At 39.0% G+C, this 23,802-nt stretch overlaps 1 protein-coding gene across 4 annotated transcripts in view; it reads right to left on the bottom strand.

Annotated features, from left to right (window-relative positions):
* SCUBE1 (signal peptide, CUB domain and EGF like domain containing 1) overlaps positions 1 to 23,802 on the bottom strand; it is a 218,111-nt gene that overhangs the window by 53,188 nt on the left and 141,121 nt on the right. For all 4 annotated transcript variants that reach the window (XM_056341038.1, XM_056341037.1, XM_056341036.1 and 1 more), the window contains one exon: positions 3,694 to 3,816. In XM_056341038.1, coding sequence (XP_056197013.1) covers positions 3,694 to 3,816 — 123 coding nt within the window. The remainder of the gene's footprint in view (positions 1 to 3,693; positions 3,817 to 23,802) is intronic.

Below are 23,802 nucleotides of genomic sequence, written 5' to 3' on the forward strand. Positions count from 1 at the left end.
ACCGTAAGTTCTTGCTATAAATACAGCTATGTTATTTGTATTACATGCTCGAAGGAGATGCAGGCCTCTTTGGCTAGGTTTATACAAACAGGTCCAACCGTTTCTTCCTGCATCAAAGAATTTACAATATCTTAGACTTAAGGGATCTGTTAAAATAATACACAATAGATGGCTTTGGTATTGACATACAGTGATTTCATCATCAAAGAAAAAAATCTTATTTTTAAGTTTGTATGAAAAGAGACACTGTGGGAAAGCAGTATCATTCTCCACAATATCACTGGCAGAGTAATGTGGATTCTTCCCCCTTCTGGGTTACAAATAAGTTTCCTTTTAAACGGCTGGAATGCAGGGGAGGGGAAAGGGAGGGAAACCCCCACATTCTCCTTGTCTAACAAGGAGCCACAGTGTGAGAACCACTCCCTAGCAGAAGTAATCTGTGATTGACAATGGTTTTCTTTGCAGCCAGGGCTAAAAATGGTTTAGCTGTAAACAGACAAACGCAGAACATTTTAATGCCCTTTACAAACGCAGGGGCTGCTTACACAAGCACTATACATGCAGGGTGGCTAGCTAGTGGCACCAAGCAAGCGACAAGCTTCGGAGTTTCTGAAAACCGGTGAATTTTCCTATCAGGGTATGAGCACAAACACAGCAGGAAAAAATATTCTTGTAATGGGCAGATTCACAAAACTAAGGTTTATTCTCCAGGCAGTCCAGGCATGCATATGTGTGATCTGACAAGCTGCTATATTTGGCTTCACCCTTCCTGCCTGAAACACTGAGAAATACTTTCCTCCTCACAGAGAGGATGAATGTGTGTAAGGCACTTGGTAAGATGGGGTGAGAGCTCTGCAAACAACTAGAATTAAGTCTGAGACTTTGATGCAATTTCCCTGCAATCTTAAAAATCAGCTCTGAGGTCTACAATGAAAGGACATCAAGGGAATGAGGTGAGGTGGGACCACCTCAGAATTTCACAGGGAATATGAAGGAACCTTTTTACTGAAACATGTAAAATTGCCTTGTGCTGAAGTTAATGATCATGTAAAGAAAGTCATTGAGCAACAGCTTACTTGTATTTTTCAACGGTTTGAAAAATGTCACTAACATGAACTGTATCTCTGTGGCTTTGTTCTTCACTGATTCTTTCCTGTGAATCACAGTTACAGACTTATCCAGGGGTTCTGCAGGTCATAAAAGGGTAAGCTTACTAGCTGTTTCCATGGGCATTTTGCCTAAGGTTAGCAGAATCTGCTCCTTGATGTTAGTGATGAACTAATTTGGACATGAACTCCCTACATGCCAGGGAGGCCACCTGAAGTAAATAGGACTCAGCCCCAAACAATGTAGTCTTCTACGATCCTAAGTATTTGGTAAACACATTGATTTGTAACTGAAAGAAATCATCGGTTTAAAGATGAGAACCAGAGGAGAAAGGCAATGTTGACAGCAAGACTGTAAGTCACAGAAACTCTATTATGAATCAAAACAGATGTAACATGAACAACAGAATCTTTTATAAATACAAATTACTCTTCTATTTCACGCACTGGAAAGGCTAACATGCCCAAAATAACCTCCCCTGAATCTCTCAGTAATGTTCTATGGTCAGCATTGACTGGCTGTTACCAAAAAAAACCCCATGGATGATTTATATTCCAGCAGAGTCACTAACCCCAAACCACATTTTTCTGTCAGACCTGACATTAATAACTACAACCACTTCCACTAACTATATTCTTTTTGCAGAGGAAGAAGCAAAGTACAGGTGATTCATATATCAATGATTTCTTGATCTATATTCACCTTCCTTTTTTATTAGCAGGTCTACCGACAGCATGAGCCACCAATTATCACCTTAAGCACCAGACAGGAACTAAATTACTGCTCCTTCCACAAAGCATAGCACGCTTGCTATGATTAGTCTCTGGAGCCCAGATACCTCAGGCTTGAAACATGAAATAACTTTGTCTTCCCTATTTTACAGTATGAAGAACCAGCATTTCTGGGACTGGAAGAATTTCTCCAGCCCAAAAATCCTCTGGGCTTGCACTAACCTATCTGTTACAGCAACAGATAAGCTACAGTTGATGAATCAGTCCAAGCACCGTGTAGAGGCGGAGCGTCTGCCCTTGCTCACTGACAACGGAAAAAGTAGGATGGCCAGGTCATGTTTATATTTCCATGCTCAATCACACCAGGGCGAGGAGATAAGCTACTGCATCATTCCTTGGATGGTATGTACTGTTACCTCACTCGTTCAGTAGTCCAAGCACACGAAGAAATAAAACTCGGTTAAACAATGCTTACAGAGCTGCTTCTGGTTTCCCATTATCACAACAGATAGCTGATTATTTACAGGTAGCTTTCAAAGCCTATTTCTTAGGCTTTGCATAATGGACAAATAAATTTTGCGCCAGCTCTTGCCTAACAAGAACGCAGGGCTTGACTTTTCTCTTGAGTTTTTCACTGGTGTAATTACAATTCCTTCAGTGGTGAAACCTCTGACGGGTACCACAGTGAGAGCATGTCATAGCACATGAAAATGCTCGACATGAAATTAACCAGAAAGTATTCCTAACTATCTCTAAACCCATCATGAAGGGAACATTTCTTTTTAACATTTTGTCCCTACTTTCAGCAGGTAATCAAGCCCCGACAACTTACCCTTGTCTGACATGATTCTACAATGTTATTTCTGCCTAGTCATGTGGCACTGTGCCACTCTCAGCTCCTGCCATCCTGTCCCAGCTTGAAATCAACCTTGCACTGACTCCTTTGTGTCCCATCACACAGTTGGGGTGGGGCAGACTTCTCAGATGATGGAAGTACCAAAGAGATGCAATGGAAAATGTTTTCAATAACACATGTATGTTCACACCTTGGTTTCTCTTTTGTTGATGAACAAACAAGCTCTAAAATACTAATGATGTTTTGGACTTCATAACTTTTAAGTGTTCAAAACCCATGCAAATAATTATGTATTAATAAAAAAGTAATTCCTGCACAAAATTTTAATTGAGTCTGTCCTCCTTCTCCTTCTCTCTCTACTGATGCATGCTCATCCTTCTAGCTTTTGAAGAGTAAAGTTACAGAGCTCAAATGCTTAAAGTGTCCTTTCTCCAAAGGTACATGTTTAGTACTTACGCTGAAAATGGTTATGCACTTAATTACTCATAGAATAGATAATATCATATTACTTAGATAACAAATCATGACATGGACAGCAAACAATATAAAACACTTCATTTGAATTCTCACAAAACACCTCCATAAACAGATTCTGTCAGGCAAAGGTGAGGTCACAAATTAGACCCTTTTTTCAGTTTAAATGTTGCAAATGTTCTATTCCCATAAGTTATTCTAAATGACTCTGGTGTAAATAAGATAAGCTTCTGTTCCATTAAGATCATAGCAAATTAGAGGATATGAACATAAGGGTCTTTGCCTGAGATTATTCCACTGCACTACACAGATTTTTGCAATTCAGCATTCCTACTGCTAAAAACACTGAAACAAGACATTTCCAAAAATCCTCTAACTCCACCTCAGAAAATGGAAATCTGGGAGGTCTTTTCTAACTTTACTTCCTACGATTAAAACCCGTAGTATAAGTGACTTAATTAGAAAAAATAATCCACTGAAAATAACATCCTCATTATACAAAGAATAAAATAAATGCAGCATTACCTTGGCAGGTTCGTTCATCTGTGAGCAGTTTATAGCCTTTCTGGCAGCTGCACTCAAAGCTGCCAACCGTATTTCGGCAGAAATGGTCACAGCCGCCGTTGTTTACCAAGCACTCATCAATGTCTGCAAAGAACGAACAGGGAAAAATTTAGTTCACAACAGCAGTTCTGTAGTTCAGGGCAGGAGTACAGGAGTTTACTCAGACCCCCAAGGAGGCTGCTGCCCCTGTTAGGAATCAGGTTGGTCAGAGGTATCCCTCCTTCCCAAACCTCTCTTCCAAAAGAGGTACGAGCTGAGCTGTGCTGGACACAGAGGTATTTCTCTCAGAACTGGAACCACCAGATGACCCAAGCTGAGGCACTTCCATGTTAAAGGACATTCAGGGAAGCTTGTTCATAAATGTGGTGGCCTGCCTGACAGAACACTTCACCCTGTCTAAGATGTGAATCCCTTACCTTACACGGGAACTATCAAAGCCCAAGAACACATGTAAAATTGAAATAATAACATACACAAAGGAAAACATATTTGAATTCTGAAAAAATACTTATATTAGCCCTACATAAACAAATGTAGGGATGTATTTGTTCAGGATTAGCATTATATACTAGTTTGTCCATTATGAACACAGTGTCACTGAACACCCATTTTCATGTGTCTAACTTTTTGATGTGGTATAATAGAAGAAAACTGCAAGTGCATGTGAAATGTTGCTTCTTCAGTTCTGAAGGCAGAGCAGTTATTGTTTTTATTTGAAAGCCATATATATGGATGAAGGACAGGATCAATAGCTCTTACTTTAAGTAATGATTACATAGTGCATCGATGAGCTTGATAAGACCTCTGTTCTGAAATTCAGACTAGCGATTCTACTTCCTTCACCTTACACCTTCTTCCAAAGTTGTTGAAGAAGTGGAATGACCAGTCCCTTTTCCAACTCACAAATCCTTGTGCAATAAATATAAAATAGATGACAGAATCTCATTTGAAATACACTTATAATACCATGGATACACTTTTATTTGAAAAAGAAAAAAATGTACTTTTTTTTCTCAAGAGAAGAATAGGGCCAAAACCCAGTTATTTTTAAGGATGCTTACAGTGAAGAAGTGATATGACATAGAGCCTTGGTTGCCCACCTTGGGAAGTCAAAAGAAGATCTTTCAGAAAAGCGAGTGGAAAGTGATGCTTCCCATTGAAAAGCCTCTTGCTGCAAGAGCTTTGATATGCTGAGGTAACAGCTGACCATTTAAAAAGTAAATCTTGGAAAATCCGAGTCCAGGTGCCAAAAGAGCTAATATGAAGACAGCATGATGGTGGTGCATGAAGAGTGTATTTAAAAATTATTTGAATTTGGGATGACTTCTGTTGGATGTCATTCATTCATTTTTGAAAACATACGATTACTGACATGGGAGAGCAGTGTTGCTCTTACTACGTTTCATCATGTAAAATATAAACAGCAGCAAGAGAGGTGAGGAACTAAACTAGAAATCCTAATAGCTGAGAGGCAAATTCAGCTGTCTTTTCTAGACAGCACTTTGCCGCACTGACATTGACAGAAATATGCTCAGGAGGATGTACTACTCAAATAGGCAAAAAGAATGTATATTGTTATAAAGGTGTGCTTATGAGTTGCATTTGTGACAAAGAGAAAGCAAATTTGCTCTGAGACGCTCTGAACTAATACTACTGCTCATTACTTTTCTGTTTCTGCAAAGGAGTGGCTTTTGCATTCGGTCCTATTAAAAGCATGAGGGTAAAATGGTAGGTAGCAGCTGTGGTGGTGTTATGCCCCAAGCGCTTCGTACAAAGCCAGCTCAAATCTTTATGTCTTGGGTAACAAAGTTCTCAAAGTGATCTGAAACCAGGAGTTGTGTTTCTTGTTTGTGGTCCTTCAGTTCTGGTGATTAGGCTAGCAAGAACAGATAATGTCAGGCTCCCAACCTGATAAATCTGGTGAAGAACATGCTGAGGGTTGCTCTACATAACAGCATGAGACTGGAGGCAGCAATCCGTTTGGTTCCAGCTGTGATCACCAGCACAGGTCAAGATCAGCAGTGAAAACACAAGACTTCTTGGCCCAGTTCCTGCAGGCTGGCATTTCCATTTGTAGATGTGATTTCTCCCAGCTCCAGTCTGTGCAACTGGGACTGTGCTGCAGGTCTTATGATGGATTACGACAGTCCTCTCCTTTTGCTCAGCACAGGTGTACCTAACTATAGTTTAGCTTGCCCTGACAAAATCACTGGACGAATGGAATTGTGAGTTAAAATTACTAATATATTACGCATCATAAACACACAGAGTAGTCATCCATCATGAAGAAGTTATCTTTAACCCATTATAAGAACAACATGACCTTTGGGCTACTCTGCTGCCTGAGACTGCTTGAAGCAGAAATTACTTGCAGCCTGTCAAACACCATTCTGCAGTAAGGATTGATGTTTTAAATGATGGCCCCTGGATTTCACATGTTAAATTGCAAATTCCAGTCTCACTAACTTTCTTTTCAGGGTCTCTGAAGACCATAAAGGACAAAAATGAAACCCTCCTGGCCTCAGAGGACAGATTTGAAGCTGTTAATCATTGTAATTCCACTGACCATGCAGCATATCAGTTTTACACCAGCAATTCTTTGGAATAATTCTGAACCAGGATCTGGGTAAAACCTGGGAGAGTCCACAGGAAAAGAAAGTATTTATTCATTTCTTCTAGCTGGAAAACATGACGTGGCCTTTTGAAACCAGGACCATCAAAACAGAATAGAGGTCAAAACTGTTAGCTGCAAAAACATTCTAAATAACACAAACAGTGCCAATGTCTCTTCTTTCACTGTATTTCTTTCCATGGCCATAGCGCGACTGACAAGGCATGTAAAAATTATTTCACTCTATGGAGAGCACTGCGTTGCTGCATTTCACTTGGAAGAGAGCAGTATCCAACCGTATCATGTCTAACTGGTTCATAGAAATTGCACCAAGTCTATAGCCCCACTATTTTTCTTTCCACAGCTATAAATAATTCATGTTATGAGCTATGTGAAAATAAATGATTCCACTGTGTGAGAAGGTGAGGCCCCATTTATCTTTAAACTGACTGGTACCCCAACTTGTCAAGCGCCTGTTTGAACTTCACAGACAGTATGCACATCTGCCTATCACATAGGGAAAGAAAACACAGTGGAGACCCACCATGGTATCTCTACCAGCTTTGAAATTATTTAGTCAAATACCCCCAGACTATTATTGGGACTGTGCAGAGAAGTCATAAACCTGGTGTCTTCAAACATAATTCTCAAGTTGCTCCTTTTCAATTGATTCAATTTCTTCAGGTTGCAGAAGAATGGCTCAGACTTTCTACAGTGCTGTGCTCCCCCACAACCTCAGGAATCCAAAAGTATATGTAGAACCGTATTGCTCCATGGGTGGTTGTATGTAAAATGCCCTCACAATCGGTGTTCAGACAACGTGCTCGTCATTTCAGACTAGGAGGTCTGATGGGCTTTAAGTGCATGAACAATGAAATCCCAAAGGATTTCTCTTAATGCAGTGTCAATATTGTTAAATGATACCTTGCTCATACAAGCTGCTGATCTGCTACAAATACCAACTGATGTGACCAGCATAAATGAGACACATGCAGAGATGGAAAATACAGGCCAATGAAAAACCACAGAAGCATTAAAATTTACTAGTCCAACACGTCAGGTGAAGGTTTGACATAACAGGCAACTAAACACTCAAGCCTCCCATTAGCCCTGAAAATGGTTAATTCCACTCTCCCATGCAAGTAAAAAAAACCCAAAAGGAAACATACGGTTTGAACAAAGGTAGTTAGAACCTTCTTTAAAGTTGTAATATTTTGGGGGAGAGAGCAATCATAAGTTTTTTTATTTATGGAGATGGAACTAAGCAACACCATCACAAAAGCTGTGGGCCTGTCTGGACCCAGAAACAAACCCTGGGGCTGTCCTGCTGCTCACAAATAGTGAAGTGCCACACCAGCTTCTGTGACTTGCTGTCATCTCTATGTGCGTTGTTAAATGTAAGTCCAGGCTTGTGGCAAATCCTGCAAGCAAAGGCCTGGCATCAAGACGGATGCTGTGGTGAAGTCAAGCACGATTACTCTCTGGACCTGCTTATGTGACCCTAGAGCCTTGTGCCATTGGCTAGTAAGTCACAGTTTTGGCACACAGACCCAAGCACTCTTTGAAAATGTCCTCTCTTTATAGTTATTTTGCAAAGCTCTCCATACTCTTTTTGACACTTAAAAGCTAATTTCAGAAGAATGGAAGGGGCAATAATTTTAGAAGAATGAAGGAGGAATAAATAAAATAAAATGTTTCTGAAATATGTGATTATCCTAAGTTTTCTGAGGACCTCAAAATATGAGGGAGGCAGTCAAATCATCTTTAAATAAAAGAACAGAAACTCAGATGCTTTGTGATAAGTTGCATAGCAACAATTTGACTGGAGGAAACAGCCAGTCTGTTATTTTTCTTTCCATGTCCTTGTGAAAATTAATGGGAATGACTGCTCCTGTTCCACTTGTACCTTTTTAAGCTTTGCTTAGCACAATTCATATTTGGATGGACCTGGTTCTGATCAGGGTGTGTGTGTGCGCCTATGTGTGCATGTGTGCATATGAACTCGCAAATCTGCTGCATACAAGCCAGAGAACAAATTAAAAAGTAGGGATTTTAGGCAACCTAGAACTTAACATTTCACGTAAGCTGCTTAAAGGCAACTGAAAGGGTAATCGACATGCAATCTTCACTCAGCTGTTGAACGATGATGGATATGGAGATTTCCAAAGCCTCACCACAGGCAGAAGTGGGGCTTCTCCTTTCAATGGCTGGACAAATATTTGAACTGATTGTGTCTGTCTAATCCTTTGCAGTTTTAAAATGCTACCTAGCTCCAGGAAAATAATACACTTTCAGATCAACCTAAAATAATTACAGAAACTTCATACCCTTCTTGCTTTTATTAATGACAACATGTTAGGATTAATAATGCTATTACCTGCATACAGTGAACATCAATATAGACATATTTTCTGCAAAGTGGGCTAGTCTGCTAGTTCTTCTTATTCCCTGCTTTCATAACTTTGCTTTGCTTTTCTTTCCTTCTCTTTTCTCATGCTTATACAAATCACCACTGTCCCCTAAACCTTGTAACTAGTGTTGCCTTGTTGACACAGCCATTGGTTCATGCAGACCACAAAGTACTTTAAAAAGCAGCCACAAAACTTTTTAACCCCATGTCAGAGGTGGGGAAATAGAGGCACAGAAAAACAAACTCACTCATCCACACTTGAATCCAAGCCCAGCGCACAACCCAACAGGATATCTTGCTTAGACAGTGTGTCAATCAGCGCAGGCGTGCACAAAGCACATGCTGTTCTATGTGTTGCTCTACATTACAAATATTATACAGAGCCACCAATACTCAGATTGCAATTATTTTAATATTTGCCTGCCACTTTGCAATAAAACTTGAAATACATCGAGTACCTCAGGGTTAACGTAGCAAAAGCTATCAGGCTACACTTGCAATGCTCTAAATTACATTTTCCACCGTGTCTTAAATAATGCATACGAGGGATATCTTATTAAGGTAAAAAGATAATTTAATACCCTCAGACTCATTGGATTCAGTGCCACTGTGAGAAAATCTAAATCAAAGCAGAACTTAGGTTCTACTGTTCCCTCCAGAAAACGTTGATCCAGCTGTTGTCTGGTAGTTTACAGGGAGTTCTAAATCCTAGTTCCAGTTTTACAATGTGTTTATCTAGCAGTTTGGGCAAGGTAACACTTCTTTGCTTTCCTTCTCTGTATGATGGGGTATTGGTACTTATCACTTGATATTTTCAGGACCAACACTTTACAATAGATTATTATAATTGAACAAAACATTATGAATTAAATTACTGTCAAAGATTTTGAGTCAAATTTACTATTGTTTTTAATTTTAATCTGGTCTTCTGAATGATTTGATACAGCAGGATGTTCCACACAAGTAGTGCTTTGCCATGGGAGATTTTGTGAGTATGTGCAGAACTGTATGGCCGTCTCCACTTTAGGAAGTGTTATCTGCTGTTCCACCACTCTACTGCATAGTTCATTGCCTTTAACATGCTTTCCATGATTCAGGGGCGAATCATTCTATTTATCCAGTGTTTTCTACTTCAGGATTTCAAAGGTCAGCAGCTTACCAGCTTCATTACATTAAACCTACACTTCTGCAGGAGAGATACATTTAATTAATTCTTCTTTAACAAATGTGAAACTGAGGCAGGCAGGGTAGTGTGTGACTTCCCTGCATCAGATAGCTAGAAAATGAAATAAGGCATATATTACAGCACCTCTAATTCGAGTTTTGCACATCAGTGACATCGTCATTTTCCTTCCCACAGTGCTTATTAACTGTAATGTATGATAAACATTACTGAACTGAAGTTCCACTAAGTAGCAAATGAAGGTTCTCTGTTTAATTAGCTTTATGGCTAGGTTGTGGGGCAAGGCATTTTCCTAATTAACAGAATTAAAACTAGAATGGGCAGACAGGAATGAGCGTAATTAAAATCTAATCTCCCTCACCCTGAAAAAAAGCAGCCCACAAAATACAGAGCTTTGTGTAAATGCTCTTAGAGCATGGAAAGGTTGAGGCAGGTTTCAACACATTTCCCTCATGTCACTTTCTCCATTTTCACCTGTTATCTTTGCAATTTCACGAAGAAACCTGTCTTCCAACACAGATGGCAATCTGTCACGTATGGATTTAGGTGTCAGCTATTCTCCTCCAGGACACATCCACTCTGACATTATCCACCAACCAATCAATAAAAGAGTCTGCCAGGCTGCCAAGAGATCAATCACCTTGTAAAACAAACATTATGTCCTATTATTTTCTTATTACAGTTAATTAGATTTATAAAACACAAAAAGCTTCAAAAGTGAAAAACGCAGAAATGCTGTCAGAATAGTTTAGGCCCTGATTCCTCATTTATGAAAAGGAAGGGATTTACTAAATCTAATGTGAAAGGAAAGGATTTTCATTTTAAATTTTTGCTGAACACTGAATTCTTTTTTAAACTTAAAAACATGTTAGTGCAATGCTACAAACCCAAACAGTGCAAGCTGTCTTGGGCTCCAGAATGTGGACTGGAGAATATAAAGAAATAGACGGATAGAGTCATTTACTGTCTAGGCTGAGCTAAATGCAAAAACTAACCCCTTCCCTGCCTCAAAAGCCATAGGAATCCCAAAAATAAAGTTAGTTTTGCTTCTACTGTAACATTTTTATCAATCAAAATGCTGGTTATAGAACACTGGACAGGGAGAAATAAGTGTGCAGTTAGGGCTCCCATCTGTACTTGGGGACAACAGGTAACATCCCTCTGTTTTACAAAGCACATGGAAAGTCCAGTACGTCAGACTCTGGGATACTCAGATGGTAACAATGACCACACAAGTACATGCAGACCTGGAGGCTGTGGTTAAAATGGTGGTACAGAATTGTGCAAATACTGGCTGGCTACTTATCTACCCTAATTATTCTCATTGCCACTATGACCGTAATAATTCTATGTTTAGTGTTTCTGCAGTTTATGCAGGAGAAGCTGAGATGGAAGAACTATATGGGTTGCTGAAGGTTACACACATCAGCAACAGTAAAGGAGCTAATTCAGTGTTTCTTAAGGTATAAATCAGACAAGACTGGGAAGCTGACAAGCCTGGGCATTTTCTCTATACTAGGTCTCACTAAAAAACAAGGCCTTGCTCTTACAGTATTCAACTTTTCCATGTAATCTCAATGAGGAACACAGAGGCAAGTGAGCAAGCTGTGCACTATTGGACCAAGACACAAGGATCCCTAGACATATCTTATTAAATCAATTTACCTTTACTCATAGTTGGTTTTATTTTTCCCCTTGGAATTATTATCTGCTCAAGAAAGCTATGTGCTTATTTCCAAGAATCTCAGTTTGCTTCTAAAAATTTTGTTTGATTTAATTAAATAAAATTAAAAAATAAATTTGGTATTAAGAACAGTTGAAGATGTGGATGCTCTCTCTAAAATCCCACGAAGAGCATGCTAGCTCTCCTATGATAAAGCTACTCCTGCTGAAAAGAACAGCTGAATACAATTAGCCCGTGATAATTCAAATGTCTCACAGCTGATAATGAATCAAAGAAATTTGGCTGGTGACCAACAAGTAACCCTCCAAAAGTTTTTGAAGACATCACTTCAACCAACCGGGGTCTGTTCTGTACAAGGAAAGACAAATACTTCACTGAGAGCAGGATCTAGCTATATAGAAAACAAGCTGTATTTTATGATGAAAAAAAGCAATAATAAAAGAATGAAAAAAATACTTCAAGTTTTGAATGTTGGTAGCTATGATCATGTGAGTTGTCAATTCCCAAATTACCGATAAGCACAGCACACTTTTACATAATAAACTGTGGCTGCTGATCCTCAGGGTGCTTTATATTGTTGAATAAATGGAAGCTCTTTTCAACAACTGAAATGCAAAATATGACCCTCCCAAGCATTAATTTAAAGGATTTAGCATTTTCAAAGGGGAGGTTCACAAAGGCAAATAACAACTGCAAGTTTCCAGGGAACAGGGATATTGCCTAGTCATGAAAAACCCCTAACTTAGTACATATGAATTTATTTTGTGGGGATAGATGGAACCCTTGGGAGGGAATGAAACTGAATGAGTTACATGGCAGCTGACCCAAGTCTGCAATATTTAACGGAAGATAATCTGTTATATTATATTTGTCTGTCATGAACAAGTCTACAGCAGAGGAATGAACTGTATGTCTTTAACTTAAAAAAAAAAAAAGGCAGCAATCCCCCTTCCCCCTCCCCAAATAGGGAAGGGACAGTGAAAGTTTCACACACCTTCTGGATCAGGTAAGTCTGCAGCAAGTTACAAGGCAGATGTTATCTACAGTTTTGTTTCTTGGATTCTGCTCTCCACCCTCTTCTTTTTTTTTGTCTTCCATTACATTTTGTTCTTTCTGATAAATTTCACCTGTGTTGGTATCTAAACTTTGCATTTTCTCTCATTTTTTTTTTGGATCTCATGGGTTTATAATTTCATTTTTCTTCACTATGGCCTGGAACTTCAATTCTTTCTTAGGAAGTCTAGATCAAATTATGCCTATATATTTAAAATTCACCATTCTGATGCCCCGTTGACATATGTACCCATTAGTCAGTGACCAATTGCTCATTTTTCTGATCCTGTCACGAGGCTTCTGACCACTTGCAGCCACCCACCACCAAGTTTTCTATCTTGTCCTCCTCCAAATCCCACACATCTTCTGCTGATGACCAGCATCCTTCTGTCTTTCCACCACCTCCACCACCTATAGTTTTACCACCAACTCTTCTGACCCTTCTCCTTTCTTTGTGCCTCCCTCTGCCGCTCAGTTAGATGCTCTGTCATCTTACCACATGCCGGATTTGCCTCTGCACCAACAACAGTCAACTCCCTCTTTTCTTTAAAAAACTAGGGAAAAAATTAGAATCCTAATTCTGAGTCACCTCCCAGTCTTAGCAAGCCTTCAAGCAGCTGTTTCCAGGGCAGCAGTGATGGGCCAGATGACTATGGCTCCCTCACTGGACATGGCACCGAGCTTCTACTGAACTGCTGCAGCTGCCTGCCAGATGCTGCTACTCTTTTCCTCACATTGGGTCGATCTTACTTGTTCTTTGTCTTGAGACTGGATAACATTGATGTAGTCACATAAAATGACTGTGGCCTCAGCAATAAGGCTATTGCAGACAGACCTTAATGCTTACTCCTCTCACTGACATTTAGGTAGATATTTTGAAAATGTTTTTGTAGCTACCTGGGAGCTCATGCTCTGGTCTGATTTCCTAGACTGATCTATCTCTTCTAAACTAAACAGCTTTTTTGATAAACTGAACTTGACCATTGCTCTTCCATCAGTTACTCAGTTTTTGTTCTCTCAGTCCTGATCTTTATGAGGTTTTCTTTGGACACAGACGATCTTGCATCTTGCTTAAGTCCTACCAAAAGAAAAACAACCTCAAATCTGCCTCTGTTATTTAATATTCCCTTTTGGCTTTAGTCTCCCATTTGTCACGCCTATCAAATAAAATTAGAAAATTTCCTTTGCGTCTTCTTCTTTCACCAGCTACAAGTCTACCTGTTATCTCTGCAGCACAGCCCATGCATATGGTTGATTCATATGTCAAACAATTCCCTGTAGAAGCATTTACTGGGTTGCACTGTAACACAATCCTCTGCTTTCCCAAAGAGGTTACAAAGGGTGTGTTCTCAGAAGCCTTGTCACTACTCAAGCACTAAACAGGACCACTGTTTTCATGACAGAAGTCCTAATTTTCCTCTTATGTAATGTTGGTTTTGTTACTTTTTTCTTTGGTTAGGCAGCTGCATCTATTGTTTCATATTGTTCCATAGTCCTAAATCACCCACTAACTGCATTTGGTTGCTGCTTTGGCACGAAAGCCTCTATTTTCTTAACCATACGGGTTTTGTCAGATGAGAAGGATTATTAGAAAGGGGAAGACACAAGGGAGATCCTGTGCTGCTCCTGTTGCTGCAACATCTACCCAGAAAATCTGCTGGTTTCCATAAACTGCTTGAACAGGCTGAGATTCACACTGTTCTGCCTTTACCAAGAAGCTATCTGCTTGCTTCCTGAAAATGGCATGCGTTCTCATGACGCTTTAACTATGCAGAAGCACTGGGAAATGGATAGAACTTGTTTGTCAGAAGTCAATTTAAAGACAATTCAGCTATTTTAATTGAACATTTAATTGCACATTTAATCTGTGCATCACATGTACAGAAAATGACTGGTTTTGTTCCTCCTAAAAGCACTAGCCTAGTTGCTGGAGGACCCACATTTCCATTACTATCATTCTTCACATCTGATGTTCATGAATTCATTTAGGTGCTGACTTCTGCAAGGCAAAGACACTCCTCTGTCCGTTCTCCATTCTGTGTCATACAATTTACGCATACAAAGATATAAGAGGGTTTTGTATTTGACTATTTTTTCTTGTTTTTAGGATAAAAGACAGAACTCAACCACAAGATTTGCATTTGCCTTGTGTTCAGCATGGAGAGGGAAAAAGTACTTTTTGTTTTGATTCATGGCTGTAGTGGCTTGTGATTATATCTGATCTCTTCTATTTTCTGACAGCTCTTTACTTAAATGTACACAGAAGCAAACTCAAATGTTGTTTATATTTGAGCATGCACTTACTTCTAGTTACAAACACTGGCAGGGTAAGTTGTTGTAGCTTGAAAGCAGACTCGTGTAAGGGGTCTGATGGAAGTAGAGTTGCTGTATAATGAATTACGAAAATGAGATCTTGCTTTGACCATTGGGAAGATTACTCTTGGTTTAAGTTTATGAGAAGCAGGGAGAAAGAATGGATCAAAATAAACCACTTCAGTAAACACTTAAGGGTTGTTAAAAGACAATGCATACTTTAATAACTAACTTCTAAAATTCTCACTCCTGACTCCAGGCAGTTTGTGAACCGGCTTTGACAAACAGGCTATGGCCTCCTATTGATAAAAATCAAAGAAGTCTGATTCCTCTGGAGTAGGACGTTTTTCTGAGGGAGTGATACAGAAGGTAGAAGGAAACCAGAAAGGGACTGGAACTTTGTCCTGCATTAACTTCTACATGTGAGCGGAGAACACAGGCCTCTTTGCACCACAGTATTAACATCCACTTTTTTCTTATATTTTCGTTCTATTGTTGAGATCAAGAAGAATCCCCTTATTCCTCACTGGTCTGACTCTGAAGGGAAGTGGAATGGAGCCCAGTACAGAGATGTTTTCAAGACAAGTAAAGTGGAAACCCCATAGGCTGGGATTAGACTATCTGTGTATGCTTGTGAGCATGTTACTGCAATAGGATGTAAGTTCAGAGGGTGCCAGCTGTTCCATGCTATTTCCCAATGCACATATCTTTAAGCATCCTGGCTTTCCCTTAGTTACTTTTGACAGACTCTAAGCAACGAGTATACTATTGCTCTGGGATATCCCAGAGCAATCCAACCCAGATAGCCTTATTTATGCATAGCAAGTGAAGATAATCTACTTAATAGTTTAAATGAAAAGCTGCTCTCTGTAGTCGTCACTGTACCTTTGACCGAGAGAAAGGCTAAGGGACCATTTTCCATATGCTACTTTCCAAACCAAACTATGAATATAAGACACCATCAGCAGCATGTTAACAAGATTTAATGTGCTGTACACCAAATTACTCTGGCATCAAGCAGCAATAGTATGAAGCAGGTTTAAGAATAAACTGTTCTATTAACTACATAAATTATCTTAAAGATATGCCACAGAAGTAAATAACCATTTTGGGTGCTGCAATTATCAAGGGAAATGTAACCAGAAGAAAAGGGAATAAGACAAGTAAGTCTCTGCCCTTTCTGGCTTTGACAGACATCCTCTTCAAAAAATCCACTGCTGCTTGTAATCTTGTGACTGACATTTATGCTGACATTTGCTGGTACCACAGCACTCCAACTGCAGTGGAGTTGATTTGACTTCATTTTTCCACACCACTTGCATGTATGTTTTTTCCCTTTTTTTGAGAGGGTTATAGCTAATAGCTCATAATGCTTAAGTTCCTCAAACATGTTAAAAAAAAATCTTCAGGTTGCTAGAGAAAGGTGAGCTGGAAAAAACTCTTTTTGTATGTCCTAGGACCTGCTCTGGGTGCCAATAAAATACTTATTGACACCATTGCCATGTAATGTAGAGCAGGCACCAATATTCCTTTCACTGTGTGGAGTATCACAGAAATCACACTAGAGGATACTGCTGATGGGAGATGCACAGAAAGTAGACTGGGGATCTCAGGTAGGAGTAGTCAGGCAGCTATGAACAGATTTGTCTCTACAAGGAACCTCTAGAAGTTTCAACTCTTGAGGAAATAATTTAAATTCCTTTTAATTTAAAATGCTGATGTATGTGAATGGACTCAACAGAGAACATAATTCCAACTTTATAGCACGGTATCTTAGTGATTCTAACGCAGTAAGCTCCTCAAAGTTATGCAGATAAATACCCAAATTCTATGGCCGTGCACCTTCAAATGGAAGTTACACACTTCAGCAGGGAACTTAGGTTACTTTTCAGCATGCTATTTTAGCAGTCTTCTCTAATGCTCCTTACACATACATGAAAAATTAATGTATAACTTCGGTAAAATGGTAAACAGAAACCTAAGAATTTTCTGTGACAATCTAACCTCAGAAAACTTTGTATTTGGGTGGCTACTTTCAAGGAGGTCTCTTTACAGCTAAGGAAGAAAACTAGAACAATGCCCCCCCCTCCAAAAAAACCCCAAACAAACAACTCAAAAAAAGTTATTTCACATGAATTCGTTTATGCTGGTCTTGCATTTGCCTCTTAGATGAGACAAATCTTAGTTCAGGAGACCTGCTCCAAACCTGATTTGATTCTAAAGGCATTAAGACACTTAAATGATGTGAAAAGTGTGGCCGTATGTGCCACTGAAGTTCTGTCTGCCTTGGTGTCAACTTCACTGATGCATGTATTTTACAGAGGTTACCTTGCACAGGTATATATTTTACTGTCAAACTTTTACTGGCATGTAAAAAAAAAAAGTCAAGTTGATCAGGCATATTACCCAACAAAACCTGAGTTCATCATAGGTAATTACTCCTACTGCTAAAACTCCCCCATTTAGGCAATCAGTAAAAAAAAGTACCATTCTGAAACTTATCTAACTGATCACAGTCAAAGAAAGGTAGTATCAGTACTCAAGCAAGCGAATAGTTGATGTACCAGATTAACAACTGCATCTTACTAATAAACAACAAAAATAACCTGCAACTCCTTCTGGCGTTCCTTTCTAAAAAAAAGAAAGAGGAAACATTTTCAGGTTCATATGAATTGATTGGGACTGACAAGATGCAATTCTAAAAGCTTTAGTCAATTTAATCCAATTTAGAGAAAAAACCCAGGACAAATTTTAAGTAATTTCGACAAATGGAATGATGGAGGAAATCATAACTGTTCACAGATATGCTGTAGCCAGGAAATGAAGCCAAATTGGCCAGCTAAACTGTTCATTGTGAGCTTTTCACTTAGTGTTAGTGTGTTCTGAATGAAAAGAGAGGAAAGCCTTCAACATCTGAGTCATATTCTCATACCAAACTGATGTCAAACATTAATTTTAAACAATTAATTTAATTAAACCTTTCAGTTCATATTTAACAAAACATGACATATTTTGCTTCATTGAAACTCATTCTGTAACAAACTCTTCACAGAAACAATTCCGTTTTCAAGATGTAATTAATTTTCAGGGTTTCACTTTTTTGTATCCAAAACCAATTTAAAATGCATTTTCTTGCTGTAATCGGCTGCAATTAAGAAAGATAAAAAAGAGCAATTACTATGTCAACCTAATAAAGCCAATGCAAAAACTCCCTTTTATTTCAATAAACTCTGATTCAGTCCTTTGACTGACATTTTTCATTGGTCTCTCTGTTTATGCTCTTCTTTTCTAGATTGCTTAATGATAAGGAAGATTACAGAGCTGAGTTCCTGGACAAACCATTCAACGCTAAGGCATTTCTGATGCTCCCACTGCAACACAGTCAAGTATTTAAGCATGTAAGTGCCACATTGCTGCATCTGAATGCAAAAGGATGGGGGCCTGTTTCAAGGAAGTAGGGAGCACACTACATTGCTGGGTAACCATGACAATGAGACAGCAGGAAGAAGAAATGTTTGCCTAAACAGCATCCAGTCACATAACCCCAGCGTAACACCGCTCTAGTTAAACAATGTGCCAGGGGCTAAGAAGGGCTTACTTAGTGTTGCACAGTAAAAATGCCCCATCTCTAGGTGGAGAGGTGCAGGGACCTTTCTGTCTCCTCAACACATGTCCATGAGATCACCTGGGTTTGGCAAAGATGTATTTGTGCACATGTATTAATGTTGCTGTATTTAGCCACAGCCGGTGGCAGATTACCAATGTAATATTACATTGCTACTAAACCCACTGACGTTCTAGTACAGCTGAGCACCTACCTTCCCAAAATCCCACTATCAAGCCTATGAAAATGATGCAAAGTAGAAAGTTAGCCAAACAAAAATAATATACATCTTGCTATTACAAAACATCTATGGGGCACGGCAAAGTTAGGTGGCACTTTATAGATGTTAATGTAAAAGCCATATTTGAGATGTGGCTTTTGCTCCACAACCCTTAGAAATCCAGTTCTGCTTCTCTTCTGCTTAAAAATTTTATTTGCTCTGCCTTTTGACTCGAGGAGTTCAGCAAGTGCTGCACCCTGCACAGTTCCCCTATGTCTATGTACAGTGCTGGGAAGCTGCATTATTCTGGGGCATAAGAGTTCCTCGGGGGCAGTTTCTTTGTTAAATCCCCGAGGCAGAGATGGAGCACATCAGACACACGGTCCTACATTTTACACCATGCCAGAAGCCTATGTCCCTTCCTCTTGCTCTGTTTCACTTCTTACAGAACCTAGAAAGAAAGCCTGAGTCTCACATGTCTTTTGCAGTCATTCCCAGTCCTTCTCTACTGTAAATCCTGGAAGAAGAATGCTCCCTAGCTCAGCTTGTCTCCCATCCTTCTGTAACTGCCCTCGGGCAGATGAGCCCTTTGTTGTTTGATCCAGTTTGGCAGCTGGATTTAAACAATCTGTGCTAAACCTAATCTACTCTGACTTCACTCTTCTTGAACCCCCAGTTTTTTGCAAATGAGTCTCCTGCTTTATCAGCTACATAAGTTGTATTTAATAGAATTAAAATGCTAAACTGATGATACTTCTCACTGAAGGCAGATTACCGCTGGATTCCTGAAAAGGGTACTCAGCAGGAAGGATGCACAGAAATCAACCAGCAAGGGAGCTAGGGACCACGGAACCCCTGATATGCACAATAGAGGGGATATTAAAAAGTGGGTAGGAGGCAATGAGCAATAAGCATCCTGGGCCAAAATGTCTTTTAAACCTCTGGCTCCCTTTCTGTCTGCATTAGCTGACTGACGTCTGTGGGCTGACTTGGTAGGCATTTAAGGAAATGAACTACACTGTTTTGTCATGTGTAGTACTATAATCAACAACATCAAATGAACTCAGCATCAAGCTGGGATCACCCAGTTACAATGGTAGGAGAAATTAAATAGCATTAATTGGAGGGAGAATATAGAATTCCTTCTGCCTGGCATGTGTCTCTTAGCTGACAAAAGCCTGCATGGCTTGGCTTATTAAGAGCCAAGTTGATAGGAAAGCTGAAGGGGGAAAAGGAGCATTCTCCATTGTGTGCCAACCCAGCTAAGGAAAGGCCGGAGTTTCAGATTAACTTTTAAAGAACAGCAAAAGATTAATGAATTTTTATCCCAGTCACCATTAACACATCTGAAGGTGCCTCTAACTAGACCACATACAGCACTTTTTTTCTTATTTCACTATGAGATCAGGTAAGTAATATATGTAAGGGAGAAAGTCAGAGACAGAAAAGATTTTTTTCAGCTTTCAGAAACCAAAACAACTTTCCACTACAGTAGTCTTCCTACTGGCTACACAGCTAACTGTACATATTCCATGTGAAAACCTTCTGCACAACACTTTTTTTCCTGTTTTATTAACATTTTATGTAAACTGGACTGCACTTTGCATTAACAAAAAGAGCTTGATTCTTTGAGGTACAATGAATGCTCATTTCCCACTGAGCCTGTGAAAGAGGTCAACATGCAAAACTGCTCAAGGTTGGTCCCTTGTATTACTTGGAAATTGCTTTCCTGCACCCTCCATTCTCTGATACATTAGGAAAAGGCTGGGAGGAATACCAGAGTATCAGCTGTGACTCAGTTCTGCACTCTGTGATTTGAATCCATTCCAGATTTTATGATAGAACTATAGCATATGAAATACGATATTGCAAACAAAGTGTAGAACAATCAGTTACATTTAAAAGGGTTTATTTGCCATCTTTTGGCAAATAAAGCATGTGTGCATATACTCTTTCTTAAAAAACTGCCCTTCCTTTTGTATATATACTTGCATTTTTTCTATACTAAACAGTTAATGAAATTCCAATTACTAAACAAAAACCTGTGAACACTGTGGACGGTAAACTCTTTTTCTCATTATATGTCTATCCAATGCCTAAAACAGACTAGTTCTGGTTTTTGAACAGAATCATCTAGGAATTTTTGCCATTTAGAATAATAGTATTTTTATTTAATTAATTAATTTTAAAATAAAAATGTTCTTTAATTTACCTGATTCCCTTGTAAAAAGTAAGGAAGAAAAGTGGAAGAGATTTCCATAAAATATCAGTATGGTAAAAGCACACAACTGAGGAAGTCACCTCCAGTGAGCTAGAATTACAGATTAATAGATTACACGATGTCCACCTGAGTACTCAAAAGTTCAGATGTTTCTTTGAGTCATAGTTAATCCTCTTGAATCTAAGCAACTACATAATTTCAAATAGTAGCTGCACTATGTAAAATGTCTTAAGAGAGGAAGATGCCAAAATGGACTGAAGAATCCTAGACTTTCCAATAAAAACATTCTTTTTGGTCAACATTATTTGCTAAATTCAACCTAAACATATTAATCATTTTGCTCAACTCACAGTTGCATTTTTCAGTTAATATATTAATTATCCCTCCAATTTCTCTCAGATTTTCTTATATGTCCCATCTCTCTCCTTTAATAGATAATGGCATGTCTTTCTTCCATATTTAGAAATAAAACCTCTCTTAAAATGACGCTTCCATGAAAAACCTCACTTGAAAACGTTGTGATGCTTGATGGACTTGAAAGCTCTGCCCAAGAAAGACAGGCTGTGACAGCTGCATGATCCCTGAAGATGCTTTAAAGGGCATCTGACAGATAATCCATTGCTCTTACCACACAGAGGTAATGTTACAGCTAGAGGGAAAAACAAACTGCATATAGGAGAATCTGCAGGCCAGTCAAATCAAGGAGAATGAGGAGGAAAAAAATCAAAGGAGAGAACCTGAGCTGATCAGTCTTTTCCTTTTTTTCCTATAGAACTCAGAGTAAGGAAGGTGCAACACTGAGTTTTCCACACCCCAGCCTTTTCCAGGCTTTACCTGTAAGAAAGAGGAGCCGAGAAGGCATCAATGTCACTCCAACAAAATGCTCACTTTTGCACTCAGCAAATGTCGATCTTAGAGAGCATTCTTGACTAAGGGCTGCCTGTGAAAGCTACAGAAGAAGCTTCACTTGTCAGTTTAAGTGCAGGATCCTTTGTGCACAGATTTAAATGGGAAGTTACTTCAGCTTCAGGGAAGCAGTAAATCTAGCCCAGAAATCTCACAGTGCAATACATTAGATAAATATTATTAATTACCATTACATTAAATGTAAAACATGTATTTTACCATTTTATGATGAAGAGTATTTCCTAAAATGTCAATAAAGGTTAAAAAGAAATGATCTGGTTGGTTTGTTAAGCCATGTGGATTAGTTTCCAGTTGCTGCTTACTTTAAGAAAGTAAGAAAGAATCTGCAGCATCATAAAAATCAGATTCTGTTTCTTATATTTTCTTCTCATAAAAAAGGGGGAAAGACGAAATGTGAAAGAGCTTAGAGCTAGAGTATTTGGTTTGAGGATCAGTTGAATATTTCATTTTGTCTGTAGCACTAATTATAGACTTGAGTATTATACAAATACTGTTTCATATTAGTTCTATGGCCAAATTTCTAAATTTAGACCGAATCTTTTTTTCGTGATGCAGTTTTAATAATAAACATTATGATCAAGTCTAGGTGTATGTTACAGTATTAAAATGCCTCTTTTTTAAGCACTCGGTGGAATCACTGTTACTGCTCTGCTATGGCTTAACTAGTCTGCCTGTAGAAATGAAGATTTATTTTTGTGTGGCTTGAACTAAAACGACTGATTTTTGATGTGTGCTCACCCTTAACTATTAACATTGTGTGCAATGGCAGTTTAAATGTTTTATTTTCAAATAAACAGGCAAATGGACTGTTATTTCTATAAATACTAACAGGATCATGCCCAAGCACTGGGATTTTTCAGCCTGGAGCAAGAGGAAACCACACATTTTCTGTTTATTTTTGTGGGTTTTACTATTTTAAGTAACATCAAGCCCTGGACTGAAGATATTCTGACATTTCTGGTTACTTTGAAGAAAAGAAGTCCCAATCGTTTCTTAGCAAGTTAGGTCAACTTATGCTCAGTCACTGAGTAGTAAGAAGTATTCTCTGTGACAACAATATATGCAATGGCCTCCTGGATGTTCATCACCATGTCTCTTGCAATGGAGCTCAAGAGAAATACATAGGAAGATGGGAAAATGGTTGATGGAAGGCCTGGTCCTACTAACTTGATTCCACATCTACTGATGCGCATAGTGCCGTTAAGTGTGATTCTGCCGGGATATTTGAGAACTGTCCCCGTCTCCTTAATGGAGAACAGATGTTGACAGTGATATCAGCTGCTCATTTCTGTTCTTTCTTCCCCTGACCTAAGTTTTAACACATTCATGAGGGAAAAATTGCCAAGGTTCTTGTGCTGCCTCTGCAACAGTAAAATCTGAGCGTCAGCTGTACGGTTTAGACCTGTGCACTAGTAGACATTGTTTTGGTTTTCCTTTGTAGCTGGCTACTTAATGTTTTGAAGGGTCAGAAATGGACAATTGTCTGGGTTGTTTTGAGCAATACCTCTGCATCCTTTGCTTGGCTTCACTTAGTAATAACCAGTTGATTATCTGCAGGTAACGAAGTGCCTGCTGAGAATTTTAACTTGCTTTTTGAATGGACAAATTCAGACACTATTAGATGACTGAAGTTTTACAAGGGTATCAGACTGTCCTGTGAAACTGAAGGCTTTCTGGGCCCAGAGTTGTTCCTCTAAACCTCTGGTCAGTTTGAAACAGTTTGACCTCTGTATCTCACTTCTTTGCAGTAATAAAACCCTCTAATAAATAGAGAGAAAAATGATTGAAGTAAGTAAATACAGAAAAATTAAGGAAGGAGAAGGCTAATGAACTCAATTGCAATC

Source organism: Falco biarmicus, chromosome 5 (assembly GCF_023638135.1).
Source record: "Falco biarmicus isolate bFalBia1 chromosome 5, bFalBia1.pri, whole genome shotgun sequence".
NCBI lineage: Eukaryota > Metazoa > Chordata > Aves > Falconiformes > Falconidae > Falco > Falco biarmicus.